We start from the raw sequence: 16,974 nt of genomic DNA on the forward strand, positions 1-16,974 counted from the left end.
TGGTCAACTAGTTAACATATTATAAAAACTGTGAAACTTCACAGTATTTTTCAAGCCTTAGGGACAATTCCAACATCTTTAATGTCACTGTTTTTCCCTAGAAAGAGTCCTAATTTTTTAAGCCTTACAGTCGTACCTGGAATCCCAAAAGCCTTGGTACTCGGACGTTTTGGCTCCCAAACGCTGCAAACCCGGGAGTGAGTGTCCTGGTTTGTAAATGTTCTTTGGAACCCCAATGTCCGACAAGGCTTCCATGGCCTGATTGGCTGCAGGAGCTTCCTGCAGCCAATCAGAAGCCACAATTTGGTTTCTGAACATTTTGGAAGTTGAACAGACTTCTGGAACGGATTCTGTTTGACGTCCAAGGTACGACTGTATTAGGTTTTCAACTGACCAATGTACAATCATGACAGGAGCTGGAGTCCAGCAATATCTAGGGCAGTACCACCTTGGCTCTCCCTGCTACGTATGTATGTATATAAAAGTCCTGGCAGGTTGGTCAGTATTATCATTCCCATTGTACTGATGGTGGCAGTGGTGGGATTAAGACAGAGAAGAAGAATGGCTTCTCTAAGGCCCAATTCATTGAATACATGCCAGAGATTAACACCTATGCTGGTGTAGTTGCATTAAGGATGGCAAGACAGTTTATGGAAGGGGAGAGGCCTTTAAAGCTTAGAATGGCCAGATGTTTCACAAACTTGGCCTTTGAAGCTTAGAATGGCCAGATGTTTCACAAAGATCAAACTTTCTTAATTCTGCCAGCTTTATTGAATAATTTTGCCATGTCATGTGCAACTGCATTAATTTTCTTCACCTGACATTTATTTCATATTTGATATACAGTTAGGTTTAGGACAACAGTTGACTTACATATATAGGGTAAGGTCAAAAAAAGCCAGCTTAGACATTAGCAGAAATAGCACCAGTGTCTATTTTCCTGCTATCACCACTGGAGCAGGAAGTCTAAGTAGAAAACAGAATTTGTTGTCCCAATATTAGCAGATGTCTAGGGTGGGTTGTGCAAATTTCCCAGTGTTTGACCAGCTGGCACAAACTGAGTAGCAACAAACAGTTTTTGTTTAATTAGTAGGAAGCCAGCCAAAGCCAACAGAGTAAACAAGTAGCCAAAAATAATATTAATAAATCTCTGTGCTGCTCTCATGAGTCCATTCCTGAATCACGCAACCATTTTTGATCCAGAGGTGTCACTGCAAAGTGATCCACTTTTCACGTTGCGAAATAGTTTCAGAGCTACTCTCAAATAAGCTCTGTATATTCAATTTTCGTGGAAAATGCTGATTTTCTAACATTTTATTTTCTGGATGCGGCAAACAGCAGTTGGGCCCTCAAGGAGATGCCTTCACATGACCATGTCGTTTTTGGCAATGGCGACATGAATCACCCCATGCTTTTTCTTTAACTCACTATTTCCAACGCAGTGGTCTGGTCAGAGATAACCATTCACATCCAGAGATGCTGTTGCACAAGCCGAATGAACTTCCATTGGTGGGGTAAGGTAAAGGTAAAGGGACCCTGACCATTAGGTCCAGTCATGGCCGACTCTGCGGTTACGGCGCTCATCTCGCTTCATTGACCGAGGGAGCCGGGGTACAGCTTCCTGGTCATGTGGCCAGCATGGCTAAGCCGCTTCTGGCGAACCAGAGCAGCGCACGAAAACGCCGTTTACCTCCCCCACCGGAGCGGTACCTATTTATCTACTTGCACTTTGATGTGCTTTCAAACTGCTAGGTTGGCAGGAGCAGGGACTGAACAACGGGAGCTCACCCCGTTGCGGGGATTCGAACCACCGACCTTCTGATCAGCAAGTCCTAGGCTCTGTGGTTTAACCCACAGCGCCATCCGCATCCCCTGCCTTTTTGTGATTCTCTTTTCCTGCTATAGTTAGGGAAGGGATATCATTTTTATTTGTTCCTTTACTTTTTTTACATATTGCTACTTAAAAATTTGTGTAAATGTTTTGAGAGCTGCAGCATGAAAAGAAGTAAACTGGTACACGCGTGCAAGTCCCCTAACCCCCAGGAATGGGTTTTCAGGAGGGAAAGGGGGCTGTGCCCTGGACAGAGAAGTGAGAGGATGGAAAGTTCTGTTGCATCAGAAGAGTTCTGCTCCAAAAGATATATACACAAATAAAGCTGTACTCGATGGATGAAAGGATCTATGATGTCTGACATGATTGAGAATCATAGAGCCAGAGACGGAGAACTTTAAAGCGTTAGAATCGAGATGTGGAAAATATGGAAACAACGAGGAGAGGCAGGATTGAGATTTGGAGATATGCTTCAAGGTCCAGACTATGGGAAGCCACGAAAAATTAATAATTATAATTTGGATGATAATTTGGTCTTTTTTATTTTAGTTTTTTATTTTAATTGGGTTATGATTTGATATGTTAATTGGATGTTTTTTATTGGAAAATTAATAAAAACGATTTAACAGAAGAAGAGTTCTGCTCCATTCATGGGACAGAAGCTAGGATCCAAGCCAATGACACCAAAACGCCTATGGGTCTTCAAGGTGAGCTAGGTCTTCAAGGTCTTCAAGGTGAGCTAATATTAACAGTGCTCATAGTAGACCCCTATCTAGTGGCGTAGCATGGGTTGTCATCACCCGGGGCAAGGCAAGTAATTTGCGCCCCCAGGGGTGGGGCTCAGCCAGGTAGGGGCAGAGAGCTGCGAGTGCGAGCGCCCCCCGCCCAGATGTTGCGCCCGGTGCAGCCGGCCCCCTTGCACCCCCCACGCTACGCCACTGCCCCTATCAATTAAAACCGAAAATCAGTGATCTGTATGGAGAAAATTCCAATTGGCAAAGCTCATGGGGACTTAATAGGTTGACCAAAGCAACAGAAATTTAATACATGGTCATGAGTTAAAGCAATATGAAAATATCTATGGCCTTCTTTCTCTCCTCCTCCCCCCCAAGTATATATAAAATCACGGTTGAGGATTGCTGGACATGGCGTACCAACTAAAGTAAGGTCTGTTGCCTGGGGAAATCGGCTTTCTTCATCAAGCAGAGAAAGTAGCCCCATTGGTTTCTGAAGGAACGTGTCCAGGAGTGGCCTGTTGTCTTCATAGTCAACCATAGGAGCATCGATTCCTTCATTCTGATATTCCATCTAAAGGAAGATTTATGAAAGTCAGCAAATTTGAATGTCACCTCTACCAGCTGTCTCTTCTCGCCCAGTGTGATTTATTTACAAAGGTGACAACAGAGCGAGGCAAACCACTGCAACACACATTTTATCAGATGTTTAAAGGTAAAGGGACCCCTGACCATTAGGTCCAGTCATGGCCGACTCTGGGGTTGCGACGCTCATCTCGCTTTACAGGCCAAGGGAGCCGGTGTACAGCTTCCGGGTCATGTGACCAGCATGACTAAGCCGCTTCTGGCGAACCAGAGCAGCGCACAGAAACGCCGTTTACCTTCCTGCCAGAGCGGTACCTATTTATCTACTTGCACTTTGATGTGCTTTCGAACTGCTAGGTTGGCAGGAGCAGGGACCGAGCAACGCGTGCTCACCCCGTCGCGGGGATTCGAACCGCTGACCTTCTGATCGGCAAGTCCTAGGCTCTGTGGTTTAACCCACAGCGCCACCCGCGTCCTTTTCCAGGCATCTTGCAGACATTTCCCCCCCCCTTGGTTAATTTCCATATAATTAAAGCTTATACAACATTCATATTGTCGAAATATCACAGAGATCAGTCGTGCTTGTGTTGTGCCCAGCAATGACATTCTGTTTTCACAAACATTACATGTGAAACCCGCTACAAGGTGCCAAGCCCAAAGCATTGGGGTCCAAGTTGTAGGATAAGCAGCTGTATATAACCAGCGTTCTGAAGAGTAATGAATGAATGAAGGGGTTGAGATCATAGAGTAGGCTTAGCTAGGTCACCTTGGGAGGAAGGGTTATCAGACCTTTGTTCTTCCCATTCTACCATGTGAACCTAACCAGTAAGGAGGTCTATGAAGAATGCTCCAAACTCAGACCGCGTGGCTTAAGCAAGCTATCTTTCTGTTTCTATACAAATAATTTAGAAACATTTACCACTTTGGGACCTGAGTTTTCCTGCCTGTGTTTTTTATTACTGCTGCATGGAAAAGCACATGAATCTGACCTTCAAAGTGTTTGTACGTAAATCATTTTAAACTTACAAACGTGTGGTCTCTTTCTATGCTAAGGGAAGAGGGGAACTCTGGAAACAACTTAAACAGGGATGATTTAAAGGTCCAACAGCCTATATTTCCAATACTTTACTTTGCTGCATATTATTTTGTGAATTTAAATCTCTGCTGGGGTTTTCTCACCAAAGAGTAGTTGCCCCAAACCTGGATCCAGACATGCAGGGAATTCTCCTTTTATTATACACCATCTTTTTTATCTTTAACCAAATAAAAATACCAACACAAATTTCATTAGTCACCTTATTGCTTTTCTCTTGAGTTTATATGGGAAGCCCCCCCAAGCAATATTTATCTCTCAAGATATACCCAATATCACTCTAACCATATATAAAGGAGGAGATGAATTCGGAAGTTCCAGTCATCTCCTATAGTTCACTCCTCTCACAAGCCCCAAGTTTAGCCTAGAGACATTGATACAGAGCTAGCCAACAGTAATTAAGTAAACCTTGCCTGCTCAAGTGCAAAGATGTGCTGATTGAAATAAAACTGGATCTGCTCATTTGCAATGTTTATGCACAGCTGTTCGAAAGAGTTCCTTGTGAAGTTCTCGAATCCGAAAATATCCAGTATACCAACATTCATTCCGCTTTCGGCATTGCTGGGTAGAAAAATATACAAAATCCATAACTGAAACACCATTGGAAATCAGTTTTGTAAATGCAAATTCAGCCCTAGTATCTGTTTTATATTTTATTTAATTGTGTTCAATTTATTGCTTTGAAAACTATTGAAAGGTATGACACTAAATAAAATAATGTAAAAAGTTGTGCAAGACTCTCAGCATTGAAAAGATATAGGAAGAATGCCTTGGCAGAAATGCAAATCGCGTTTTGCACTCCCTGAAAGTGCAAAACTATAGTTATTCACTGCACACAAAGTTCTTGCATTCAAGCCTGTGTGAACTGGTCCACTAGATTATATAATTAAATGTTTCCATGTACCCATAAAATAATTGTACAGCACAATTCCTTATTTATCAATAGCTCACTAAATGCCATTTTATTATTTTGGGGATCTTAATGCAATTGGCATAATCCACTTACCTTGCAGTCCACCCCACAGCTAAGCTTTGTATATGAGCTGCTAAATCAGCTTAGGTAGTTTTTAGTGACAGTTTTAAGTGGGAGCACACCATGTTAAACGTTTTGTACGCTATAGCCTTATCATTAAAAGGACTTCAGTAGCTTTTCACCATAAAACAGACTAACTTTAAAAACATCGCTTTGTGATGTATTTTCAAAGAGCTGATGGGATTTTAACCCCACACTGATCCCCATTGACCTACTTGGTTAAATCCTAGCCAACTCTTCGAAAACACTGGAGTTAACGTCCTGGAAACCAAAATGCAGAATCACAGCACGGAGGCCGTTTAGAGGCATTATCTAAAACAAACAGTAAATTCCTCCCCGTAAAATAAAAAGAAATATATAGACACAGAAGACTCCACCAGCACACATGCTGCTTGTTGATGTGTGGACTTGCCATATATTTTTATCAGGCTGCAGCAGGGTATTAATGCGATTTACGATCCAGCTGAAGAGTCGGCCATAAAGTGCCTTTGACATGGCATCCCGCACATCGGCTGCTTTGTCTACAGTGTTTGTCCGGATAATAGTCTCGCCTCGTGTCACAACGCAGTGAGAGGTGAGAGCTTCCTGGAGTTCCTCTGAGCCAATACTCAACAGGGCAGCGGCTGAAAGAGGACACACAGACATGTCAGGATGAGATGGGAGCTGTTGGCCTTGGCAGAAGAAGAAGAAGAGTTTGGATTTGATATCCCGCTTTATCACTACCCGAAGGAGTCTCAAAGCGGCTAACATTCTCCTTTCCCTTCCTCCCCCACAACAAACACTCTGTGAGGTGAGTGGGGCTGAGAGACTTCAGAGAAGTGTGACTAGCCCAAGGTCACCCAGCAGCTGCATGTGGAGGAGCGGAGACGCGAACCCGGTTCCCCAGATTACGAGACTACCGCTCTTAACCACTACACCACACTGGCTCTCAACATCTTGTGTGAAACGGGTCTTTTCTTATGCATATTCTACTACTGCAGGGCTGGCGAACCTGTGGCTGTTGTTGGACTCCATCTCCCATCAGCCCCAGCCAGCACGGCTAACTGTCAGGAATGATGGGAGTCGTAGTCCGACAACACCTAGAAGGCCGCAGGTTCTCCATCCCTGCCCTACAAGTCCTCTGAAGTACAATTCCCGCCAATATTTACCATTATCTAAGGCTTCGGCATTGGGCACTTCGCTTTTATCCGTTTGATGTTGTGAGGAAATGGCGGCAAATTCTATATTTCCTGTATTTAAGATCCCAGCCAGAATTCGGTACACTGAGTGCACTTCCTGCAAACAAGAGGAAGAGCAAGAACTCTTCAGAAGTCAGAACTCTACGCGTCAGCAGACTTCAGACTCAACACTTCAAAGCACACTCTGCAGACGGGGGATGTAACCAGTGGCGTAGTGTGGGAGGGCCAGAGGGGCAGTGGCCCCGGGTGCAAAATTCTGAGAGGGGTGCAACCAGGCACCCTGACAGCCTCCCTCTGCATGGGTGAATTCCTGCCGCCTTCTGGAGCAAGACAAGTATCTTTGTGGCAGCAGATTGAAAAGTCACTACTTACCTCATCTGTAAACCCTATGATCCTGAAGCAATGCTGAATTGCTTCAAACTGTGTCCCATAGGATTCTTTACTAATAATGTCATGCATCACCCTTCCTGTGTCATTATCAATGTACCTAAATAAAAAAGAGATAAGATTCATTCTTCATTCCTGAAAAGGAAGGTGTTGGTGCTAGAGGCTGTCTAGAAGACAAACCCAACAGGTACAGAAGTCCTTCTTGGGAACTCTACATTTGTAAGATCATTGGAAATTTGCACTCTGCACGCACACAGAGACACTCACAGATTCATCCTTTGGAGAGCTGAACCACAAAATTGAAAAGTTTGGGAGCTGAGCCTTGTGCTCAGATTAAGCCTTGATGAAAGCTTGATTTCAATTAAATTGAACTCAGTAGGTTGTACCCAAAGGTATATTTGCACTAGTGAAAAGCACTTCTAGTTGTGCAAGGCATGGCACCCAATTTTCACTGACCTCCCTACACCATCAGCTGCAGCCCTCTTGCAACATATTTAAAATTATTCTGGGAGGTCTCTCACTAAATTATTAGTCAAAAATTTGAAGGAAGAGGGGAAAATGGAGTTAGAACAAAATATTGAGATTGAAGTCCATAAAAAGGTCAAGTATTTAGGGATTTGGTTAACATCAAGAAACATAAACCTATTTAAAAACAATTATGAAAAAAATTGGCTTGAGGTACCTCAAGATACCTGGAGATGCTGGAATTGAACATACGACCTTCTGCATGCAGAATAGGCTTATCCACTGATCTACAGCCCTTCCCAAAAGGCTGATAGACACACACTTGAAGCAGCAAGCGTCTTGGTGGTTTTCACTGAAAGCAAGGCTACAAACAGCAAGCTGGGGGATAGGCGAAACCTGCTTTCCCTTCTTTTCCTCACAAAACTAGATTGAAAAGTTTTAGCCACTAATAACATTGTTGAAAACTGCTTTTCTTACTCCCATATATGTGAATGACTCTTTCACTACGGTGAAGAGAAAAGCACTGCATCTGGGGTGAAATGAAAACCTATCTTCCTCTTCTGACACTGCGTAGCCTCACAGGGATTCAACATAACCCTATGTGCAAACTGAGAGAGAGAGAGAGAGAGAGAGAGAGAGAGAGAGAGATTATCTCCTCTCTGCCTATGCTATAATGTTCAGCAAACTGGCCACTGTAGTTGTCCAAAGAGTTGCCATGATGCTGTTATTTTGAAATGGGTATTTCTAGACAATAAAACCAGACAAGTTCATAAAGTTAATGTAGAAAACAACAACAACACACACTTGAAAGTTGACACAATGGAATACGTAAATGCAACTCTGTCCTTATAGGCCAATTACCCAAGTAATAATAATGTACAGATTTAAAAACAATTCATTTGGGTTTATTTGCATAATGTTAACACGTACCATTAACTCTGCAACCAACTATTTTGGAAAACAAAACAGATGCAATTCAAGAGAGTGAAAGAAAGCTCTTAGTTTTATTTTTGATTCACATAGTTAAAAGGGTGGGGAATCAATTTAGCCCAGCAGCCCAGATCTCAACCTCTTCTACCTGCCGTGAGCAAACTTGACAGGTGGGAAGGACCAGCCACTTGTCAATCATCTGGGGTCACGGCGATTTCAGGTGACTGACATCAATCACATTTCAAAGGAGGACATTGAAGCACAACCTTATTTGAAGATGCTCTCCAAGTATTAGGCAAAATGGATCCCTTCAGGAGACTATCAGCTGATGGTCATTTAGGGGGAGAAGTCTCTTCAGTTGGGAGAATATTCTTAAAATTGTGGAATTGGAAAGGACCCCATCTAGTCTAACCCCCGGGCTAACATGGGTCTCAAACCCACAATTCTGAGATTTAATCTCTTGCTCTACCAACTGAGCTAACATAACGCTGCACAAGGGAATCCATCAAAAATGGACCACCGAGTGGATTTCAACCCCCATTACAGCATGGACTCTTGTTGCGAAAGCCATTTAGTTCTCTAGAACTTTTTAAAAAACATGTGCACGTTATGCACAAAGGCATACAACATATATTCATGATACAGGTAAAGGTAAAGGGACCCCTCACCATTAGGTCCAGTCGTGACCGACTCGGGGGTTGCGTGCTCATCTCGCTCTATAGGCCAAGGGAGCCAGCGTTTGTCCGCAGACAGCTTCCGGGTCATGTGGCCAGTATGACTAAGCCGCTTCTGGCAAACCAGAGCAGCGCACAGAAACGCCATTTAGCTTCCCACTGGAGCGGTACCTATTTATCTACTTGCACTTTGACATGCTTTCGAACTGCTAGGTTGGCAGGAGCAGGGCCCGAGCAACGGGAGCTCACCCCATCGCTGGGATTCGAACCGCCGACCTTCTGATCAGCAAGACCTAGGCTCTGTGGTTTAACCCACAGCACCACCTGCGTCCCTACATGATACAGGTACCTCTTCCTTTTTATTGTTTCTGAGGCAGTCAATATACCCTAAGACTGCAATCCTAATTATGTCCACTTACAAATAAATCCCACTGAATTCAGTGAGGCTTACTCCCAGGTATGTGGAATTAGGATTGCAGTCATAGGGACAGATTTACCTAATGAGTCCTGCTAGCGGAAACCTGCACAAGGACTTCCCCTAGTGCAATGGGGCTTTCCTTCCTCTCCTCCCCTGCACCTCTTCAAATTGGCTTGGGGATGGATGGACCCAGAACAGTGCATGTGGGAGGAAAGAAATGGGGGGGGGGTTATCTTGCAAGGTAAAATGCTTACACACTGACAGAACAATTATTAAAGTGCTACAATGGATCCTTCCCTTAATCTGCTTCCTATTGTGAATTTTAAAAACCAATGAAATGCATTTCTCAATACAATTATTTTCAAATGGAAATAATTTGCATCTTTGCTACCTGTAGATCTGATCTTCAGTTAAAGTCCTAGCCCCATTTTCAAACTGAGGAGAACCATCCGGATTTGACTGCCCACTTTTGTCCACCTTAAAACCTTGTTTTAAAAGTAACATGAAATTTAAAATTCTCCTCCCTGCTGAAATTGTTTTGACTTTTAATTAAACTGTCCCATGAGATGGGATGCAAAGTTAAAACTGAACTTTGAAATCAAGGAGGTGAGAGTGGCTGCATTCCTAACCCCACTTACTTGATAATAATAATAATAATAATAATAATAATAATAATAATAATAATAATAATAATATATTCACATGACTGGGTTGCCCCAGCCACTCTGCTCAGCTTCCAACAAATTATAAAACCACTGTAGAACATCAAACATCAAAAACTTCCCTGAATTTAATGGGACCTACTTCTGAGTAGACATGGTTAGGTTTGCAGCCATAGATGACTTCGTGATGGGGCCATGAGCTACTTCATTAACAAGGGAAGAAAAGCTGATCTGTTGGTGGCTGAGATTAAAGCTATGGCTTTCCCAGTAGTGATGTATGGAAGTGAGAGCTGGACCACAAAGAAGGCTGATCGCCGAAGAATTGATGCTTTTGAATTATGGTGCTGGAGGAGACTCTTGAGAGTCCCATGGACTGCAAGAAGATCAAACCTCTCCATTCTGAAGGAAATCAGCCCTGAGTGCTCACTGGAAGGACAGATCCTGAAGCTGAGGCTCCAATACTTTGGCCACCTCATGAGAAGAGAAGACTCCCTGGAAAAGACCCTGATGTTGGGAAAGATTGAAGGCACAAGCAGAAGGGGACGACAGAGGACGAGATGGTTGGACACTGTTCTTGAAACTACCAGCATGAGTTTGACCAAACTGCGGGAGGCAGTGGAAGACAGGAGTGCCTGGCGTGCTCTGGTCCATGGGGTCACAAAGAGTCGGACACGACTAAACGACTAAACAACAACAACAACAACAACAACTGTGTACTAAAGCTAAAAACTAAAGTTTAAAAAGGTATATGGTAAACAAGCTTGTGCAAAATAGGCCAACTGCAGTTCAACAGAAAATAACAAAGTGAACTGAGGCATGTTTGTACATCATTGTTTACAGGTCTATGCCTGGCACTTGGACAGAACTGCAAGGCCGCACCTTTACCTGTCCTGTACCTGCTATATTCCTCATGATTTCAGGTCTAGAGCAGGTGGGCATGGCTTGGCCAAAATAGCATCCCAGGTCAAATTCCCATCTTATCTATCCGCTTTTACACATGAGAGGCTGACAAAGGTTCCTTAAGGGTTGGGGAAGGGTTAATGGATATTCTAACTCAAGCATCAAGCTGGAAGCAACAGCTAATCAATAGCTAATTACATCTGGCATTAAAATCAAATTAGTAATGGGTTACCTGGGAGGCTTTTTCTCAGGCAGCTTATATTCAAAGAGTTTTTTCTGGTGATAAAGGCCAGCATATATATAATAAAATATGTGGAAGTTTTTCTCCCCTCTGTTAAAGAAAAAAAAAGTTACTTTTATGGCTTATATAGTAACGTATTAAATATGTCATACCTCTATATTCAACACTTTTATTACACGTGCAAACTTATGTATATTACATATACCTACATACATTGTGCATACAGTGGTACCTCGGGATGCGAATGGGATCCATTCTGGAGCCCTGTTCACATCCTGAAGCGAACGCAACCCGCGTCTGCGCATCTGTGTGTGCACAGGTCACGTTTCTCTGCTTCCGTGCATGTGCGTGACGTCATTTTAAACGTCTGTGCATGTGAGCGCGACGATACCTGGAAGTAATGCACTCTGTTACCTCCGGGTCACCTAAGAGCGCAACCTGAAAATACTTAACTTGAAGCACATTTACCCCGAGGTATGACTGTATGCCTATTCTCACAACCACACTGTTTCTCTTGGGAGAGCCTTCCACAAACAGGAGGGCACCTGTGAAAAGTTCTTTTCATGTTGCTATTCTCTGCACCTCCCTCAGGTTTTATCAGAAAGCTTAAAAAGTCTTACCGCTTAGCCCACAGGATAGCATCTATTATTTTGTTTCAGCTATAGACTTCTTATACTTCTACGGACTTTCAAAGATTGACAGACGTGTGTTCACTTGATTTCAAATATATTAGAGAATTTACAAGTGTACAATTTTGTTGTTGTTGTACTAAATTGTGTATATTATGCAATAAGAATTGCAGTGCTATCTAGTATACTGGTCATCGTGTTGCTTGTGTTGTTTGTTGTGTTAAGTTTGCAACACAGGGGTTTGTTGTTCTGTACCGGTGAGCAACCTGGCTGTGTATACAGTGGTACCTCGGGTTAAGAACTTAATTCGTTCCGGAGGTCCGTTCTTAACCTGAAACTGTTCTTAACCTGAGGTACCACTTTAGCTAATGGAGCCTGCTGCGCTGCTGGAGCACAATTTCTGTTCTCAACCTGAAGCAAAGTTCTTAACCTGAGGTAATATTTCTGGTTAGCAAAGTCTGTAACCTGAAGCATATGTAACCTGAAGCGTATGTAACCTGAGGTACCACTGTACTGTACTTTTCCATGTATAAGACTAGGTTTTTTTACTCTAAAATAAGGTTAGAAATCAGGGGGGGAGGGGCTCTTATACACGGATAGTGCCTATGCATATTTTCTTAAATTGGAGTCCCTAAAAGTAGGGGGCATCTTATACATGGGGGCATCTTATACACGGAAAAATATGGTATGCTTGATCTGTGATAATGCCTCTCGCTTGGAAGAAATTTCATTGAAGATATTGCCCTACATGTGTGTGTTTTCTAGGAAGGTAAAATTGCTTCTAGCTGAGGGGCAGGTGAGAGCGCAATATTCAAATTTATACCTACACAGCTTGTTTTATAACTCTGGATTTTTCCAGTAGATATTCGGAAATCTTTGCTCCCATGACGGCTCCTGTTGGTGTAAACATCATTTCCAGGTATTTCCCAAAACGGCTGGAGTTGTCATTGATGGCAGTGCAGGCATTTCCAAAGGCTTCAACCAGGGGGTTCACCTGGAGAATCTTCTCCCGCAAAGCACGATTGCTAGCCTTCACAGATGGGAACAGGTTACAAGGGATTCCCCAGCTGAACAAAGTTTGCTTAAAACATGAAGATCTCTTTACCCCAAAGACCTTTGTCATAGCTGTCAACTTACAGATTTGAAAATAAGGGACCAGCAGCCTTGAAAATAAGGGATCAGCAGCCAACATAAGGGATTTTAGTCAACCAGCAGCCAAATGAAGCCTCAAGCGGTGGTTCCCACAGCGCAGCAACCCGGCAAAGGGGATGCAGCAAGGAAAACCACCGTCACTTCTCCGCTGGGAAGCGCTGAGCAAAGGTGAGTCCCCAGGCAACACGGCACAAGGCATGCAAGCTCCACCCCCCAGTCGTTCTTAGACTCCTTATTGGGTGAGCAACGCAGCCAAGCAACACAGTTGGAGCCTCCCTCCTCCCTGGCCGGCAGGGAGGGAGGGAGAGGAGCTGCTTTCTTTGAAACCCGGGAAATTTAAGGGACATCATCAATAAGGGACAGCAGTGAGACATGACGCTGGGATAAGGGACTTTCCTGCCAAATAAGGGACGATTGACAGCTATGCCTATAATCCACAGGTTTTGTATGACATTGCCAATAATCCTTAAGATGCACCCCTCAAGTCAACTGTGTTGTTTGCAGCCCTATAAAATCTTGCTTTCCCAAGCCAGGCCACTACCACACCTGCTTTTGCAACCAGGCAGGATCTATAAGTGGAACTGCATGAAAGGAACGTTTGCATGTAATGCTAAACTGTGGCTAAGCATTATGAGATCAAATCTAATAGAGGACCAGGACCGCACACTCCCCTCCTGCTCCCCCCAGCACAGCGGTGAGGAGGACTTCTGAATCTTTCACTCCCGTTTTTGACTAATCGCTTTGCAGCTTAGTGTGACATCAAAGCCCAGGCAAACTGCAGTTAATGTTAACGATGAGTGACTAAAACAAGCCGACTTCAAACTGTGGCCAATTGAAAACAGAAGCAGACATTTCCAATCGTCTCCTTGCAGCCATGCTGGAGGAGACGATGGGAAGGGGAGCATGATTTTAGCGCTGTGGACAAACGCAGGAAGCACTTTGCACTGCTGACAGATATTCATGCTACCATGGCAGTCAATAGATACCTTTCCCAAGAAGGTCAAATGCTGCACAATGAGATGGGCACTTTCGGTCTTCCCAGCACCGCTCTCTCCGCTGATGATAATGCACTGACACACAAAACAGAGGTAAATATGCATCGTTTACAGCTCCAGTGGTTAATCTCTCAGACATGCACCTTAACAGACCATTAAGACAGCAGAGCATCTTCAATTTGGCTGCCTTTGCAGAGGTCAACAAATCATGCTCAACTTGATTTAAAAATATTGCATAATAATAATAATAATAATAATAATAATAATAATAATAATAATTTATTATTTATACCCCGTCCATCTGGCTGGGTTTCCCCAGCCACTCTGGGCGGCTTCCAACAAAATATTAAAATACAATGGTCTGTCAAACATTAAAAGCTTCCCTAAACAGGGCTGCCTTCAGATGTCTTCTGAAAGTCTGGTAGTTGTTTTTCTCTTTGACATCTGGTGGGAGGATGTTCCACAGGGCGGGTGCCTCTACCAAGAAGGCCCTCTGCCTGGTTCCCTGTAACTTGGCTTCTCGCAGGGAGGGAACCACCAGAAGGCCCTCGGCGCTGGACCTCAGTGTGCGGGCAGAATGATGGGAGTGGAGACGCTCCTTCAGGTATACTGGACCTCTCTTGCTTCTTGCACAATGATAGGCATTGGATTAAATAACAATAAAATCAGTGGGAAAAGCCAAAAGTATAGTCAGATTAAAAGCACGTATGATACCAAATGCACCTGCCACTACGTAATGCTACAACATCATGTTATAGCATTATATTCCTCAACCAAGAAGAATGTCGTCAATTAGTGTGATTAATGTGTGAAATATCAGGATTGGGAACATTTCAAGATGAACAATCATCATCTCTTGACCTGAACAGTCCTTCTGTCTTTGAATCAAACCTAGTATCCACCAAAGGTTTGGCACTACATCATCCATGACCATTGGCCTTGCTGGCCAGAGCTGTTGGGATTTATAGTCCAAAACACCTGGAAGAAACCAGGTTGGGGTACAGAGAAGTCCCTTTACATTACCTGAAATGTCAGCCACAGTACCTTTCAGGTTCTGGGTCTGGTCATTCCAGGTTAAGAGTTGGCACGCAAGTGAGCCAAGCAAACATAGAACCATGAAGCTGGAAAGGACCACATGAGACTCTGTTGCTGGTCATCTCATTCAGATTGATAAAGATGGCTGTGCCAAGTCAACAAGGCTAGGATCAGATTGCCTCTGGCTGCCCTGGGATCAACCTTTGTCAGATAGCTGCTGTGGACTACCGTATTTATACAGCTTGTCCCATTTGGTGCAACTTGAGCCAGGTGCGCCTGAGTCAGGGAAGTCAGCTTCCATGAGATACATGAAAGTTTAAGGATCAAACCACTAAGTGCAGCTAGAGGATGCATGCTGTATCTTGACAGGAATGGTATTCCACAGAGCAGGGGCAGCCACACTGAAGACCCTGTTCCAAATTACGAGGGTGGTGGTCAGATCTCTTTGGAACTTGCGGGAGAAGTTTTCTGGCAAACGTCAGTGTGACCTACTGGGTAAGTAAGAGAGACAGCAGTCTCTCAAAATTTGAACTTTTTGAAAGACATCCTGGGAATCCATTGAAGGGTACAGTATAAACCAAATAAATATTTAAGTTTTGTTTGTTTGTTTTGAATTTATATACTGCCCTATCCCCGGAGGTCTCAGGGCGGTTCACAGAAAAGATCACAATATATAAAATTAAAATAAAATAACAACCCAATAACAGCCGCACAAAAAGAGCCACATTTTAAAAGGGTATAGGATGTCAATCAGGTCAACCAAAGGCCTGGTTAAAAATGAACATTTTTGCCTGGCGCCTAAAGCTGTATAATGAAGGCGCCAGGCGAACTTCTCTGGGGAGAGCATTCCACAGACGGGGAGCCACTGCAGAGAAGGCCCCGTTCTCATGTTGCCTCCCTCCGGACCTCTCGAGGAGGAGGCACATGAAGGAGGGACTCAGAAGATGATCTCAGGGTCTGGGTAGCTTCATATGGAAAGAGGCCGTCCTTGAGGTATCGCGGTCCTGAGCCGTTTAAGGCTTTATAGCTTAAAACCAGCACTTTGAACTTGGTATTAGGGTGGTGGAAGGAGGGAGACAAATGGCTAGTTGTTGTTTCTGGCAGCAGCCATACATTTGCTGTAGTATCTCACTTGGTTCTCCTGGAGCATCTCAGAAGAACAACCATCCCCATTCTTTGGCTGTGCTGCTTTTGAAAAAGTTGGTCCTCCTAAACGATCACCGTAACTAATGCATTCTGAAATCCTCACATACTGTAGATTTTAACTCTTTCTCCATTTGGGTTTAAAACTGGTTCCACCACTGTTTCTAAAGTGCCATATCCCTGTATTTATTTTCTGGGGGTTCTTTAAAATGCGTATCTAAAAATATACCGACTCGGGATTATTGTACAATCCTGCGGCAAACCATGCCAAGGAGAAAGCTGACAAATTAAAAGCGCTGCCTTTTGTTAGAGCCAGCAGCCATCTCTGCGTGCCATAGTTCACATGAAAAAGTCTTGCAAGATTGCAATCTTTGGGATATAAAGACTCCTGTTTCTGCAGCACTCGACTGCATTTTCATTAAAATCATTGCCATATAATTGGATTGGTGTCCTCATTACAGTTATATTAGAAGTATCCCTATTGTGTTTTTACCATGAAAATGAGTGATCACAGAGTTAATGACTCTTACTTTCTTTGACTTATAGCCACAAGAGTCTGGTACTTCCTAGTCTTCTCCCAAAGTCCACCAACGCACATCTGACCTAAAGGGAGGCATAAATTGCTCTCTTGGCAGCATGCAAATTAATTATTACATGCCCCGGTGATTGAAACCCTGAGTCAGATTAGAAGCCTGCCTACAACACAGACTTAAACTAGGGAAATTAATTAGTCGTTCCCTTTCCTGAAAGAACTCAGGGAACTATAGTTCTTTTCATCCACCCTAGTCTACCTGTTTGACCCAGGTCTGCATCAATACACCCTTAAGTGTTCTAAATTGTTTTTAACAAGCTGTGTCATAGGTGAGGGCATTCACTAGTGCACTGCAGG

The 16,974-nt window shown here is 43.6% G+C and overlaps 1 protein-coding gene across 1 annotated transcript in view; it reads right to left on the minus strand.

The window, feature by feature from the left end:
* The window catches only part of MYO3B (myosin IIIB), a 259,294-nt gene that overhangs the window by 141,407 nt on the left and 100,913 nt on the right, over window positions 1-16,974 (minus strand). Inside the window, exons 13-20 of the mRNA XM_053375945.1 lie at window positions 13,899-13,982; window positions 12,588-12,790; window positions 11,123-11,221; window positions 6,827-6,941; window positions 6,425-6,551; window positions 5,689-5,899; window positions 4,657-4,804; window positions 2,986-3,139 (exon numbers count right to left, since the gene is read on the minus strand). Coding sequence (XP_053231920.1) covers window positions 2,986-3,139; window positions 4,657-4,804; window positions 5,689-5,899; window positions 6,425-6,551; window positions 6,827-6,941; window positions 11,123-11,221; window positions 12,588-12,790; window positions 13,899-13,982 — 1,141 coding nt within the window. The remainder of the gene's footprint in view (window positions 1-2,985; window positions 3,140-4,656; window positions 4,805-5,688; window positions 5,900-6,424; window positions 6,552-6,826; window positions 6,942-11,122; window positions 11,222-12,587; window positions 12,791-13,898; window positions 13,983-16,974) is intronic.

Source organism: Podarcis raffonei, chromosome 1, assembly GCF_027172205.1.
Source record: "Podarcis raffonei isolate rPodRaf1 chromosome 1, rPodRaf1.pri, whole genome shotgun sequence".
Taxonomy (NCBI): Eukaryota; Metazoa; Chordata; class Lepidosauria; order Squamata; family Lacertidae; genus Podarcis; species Podarcis raffonei.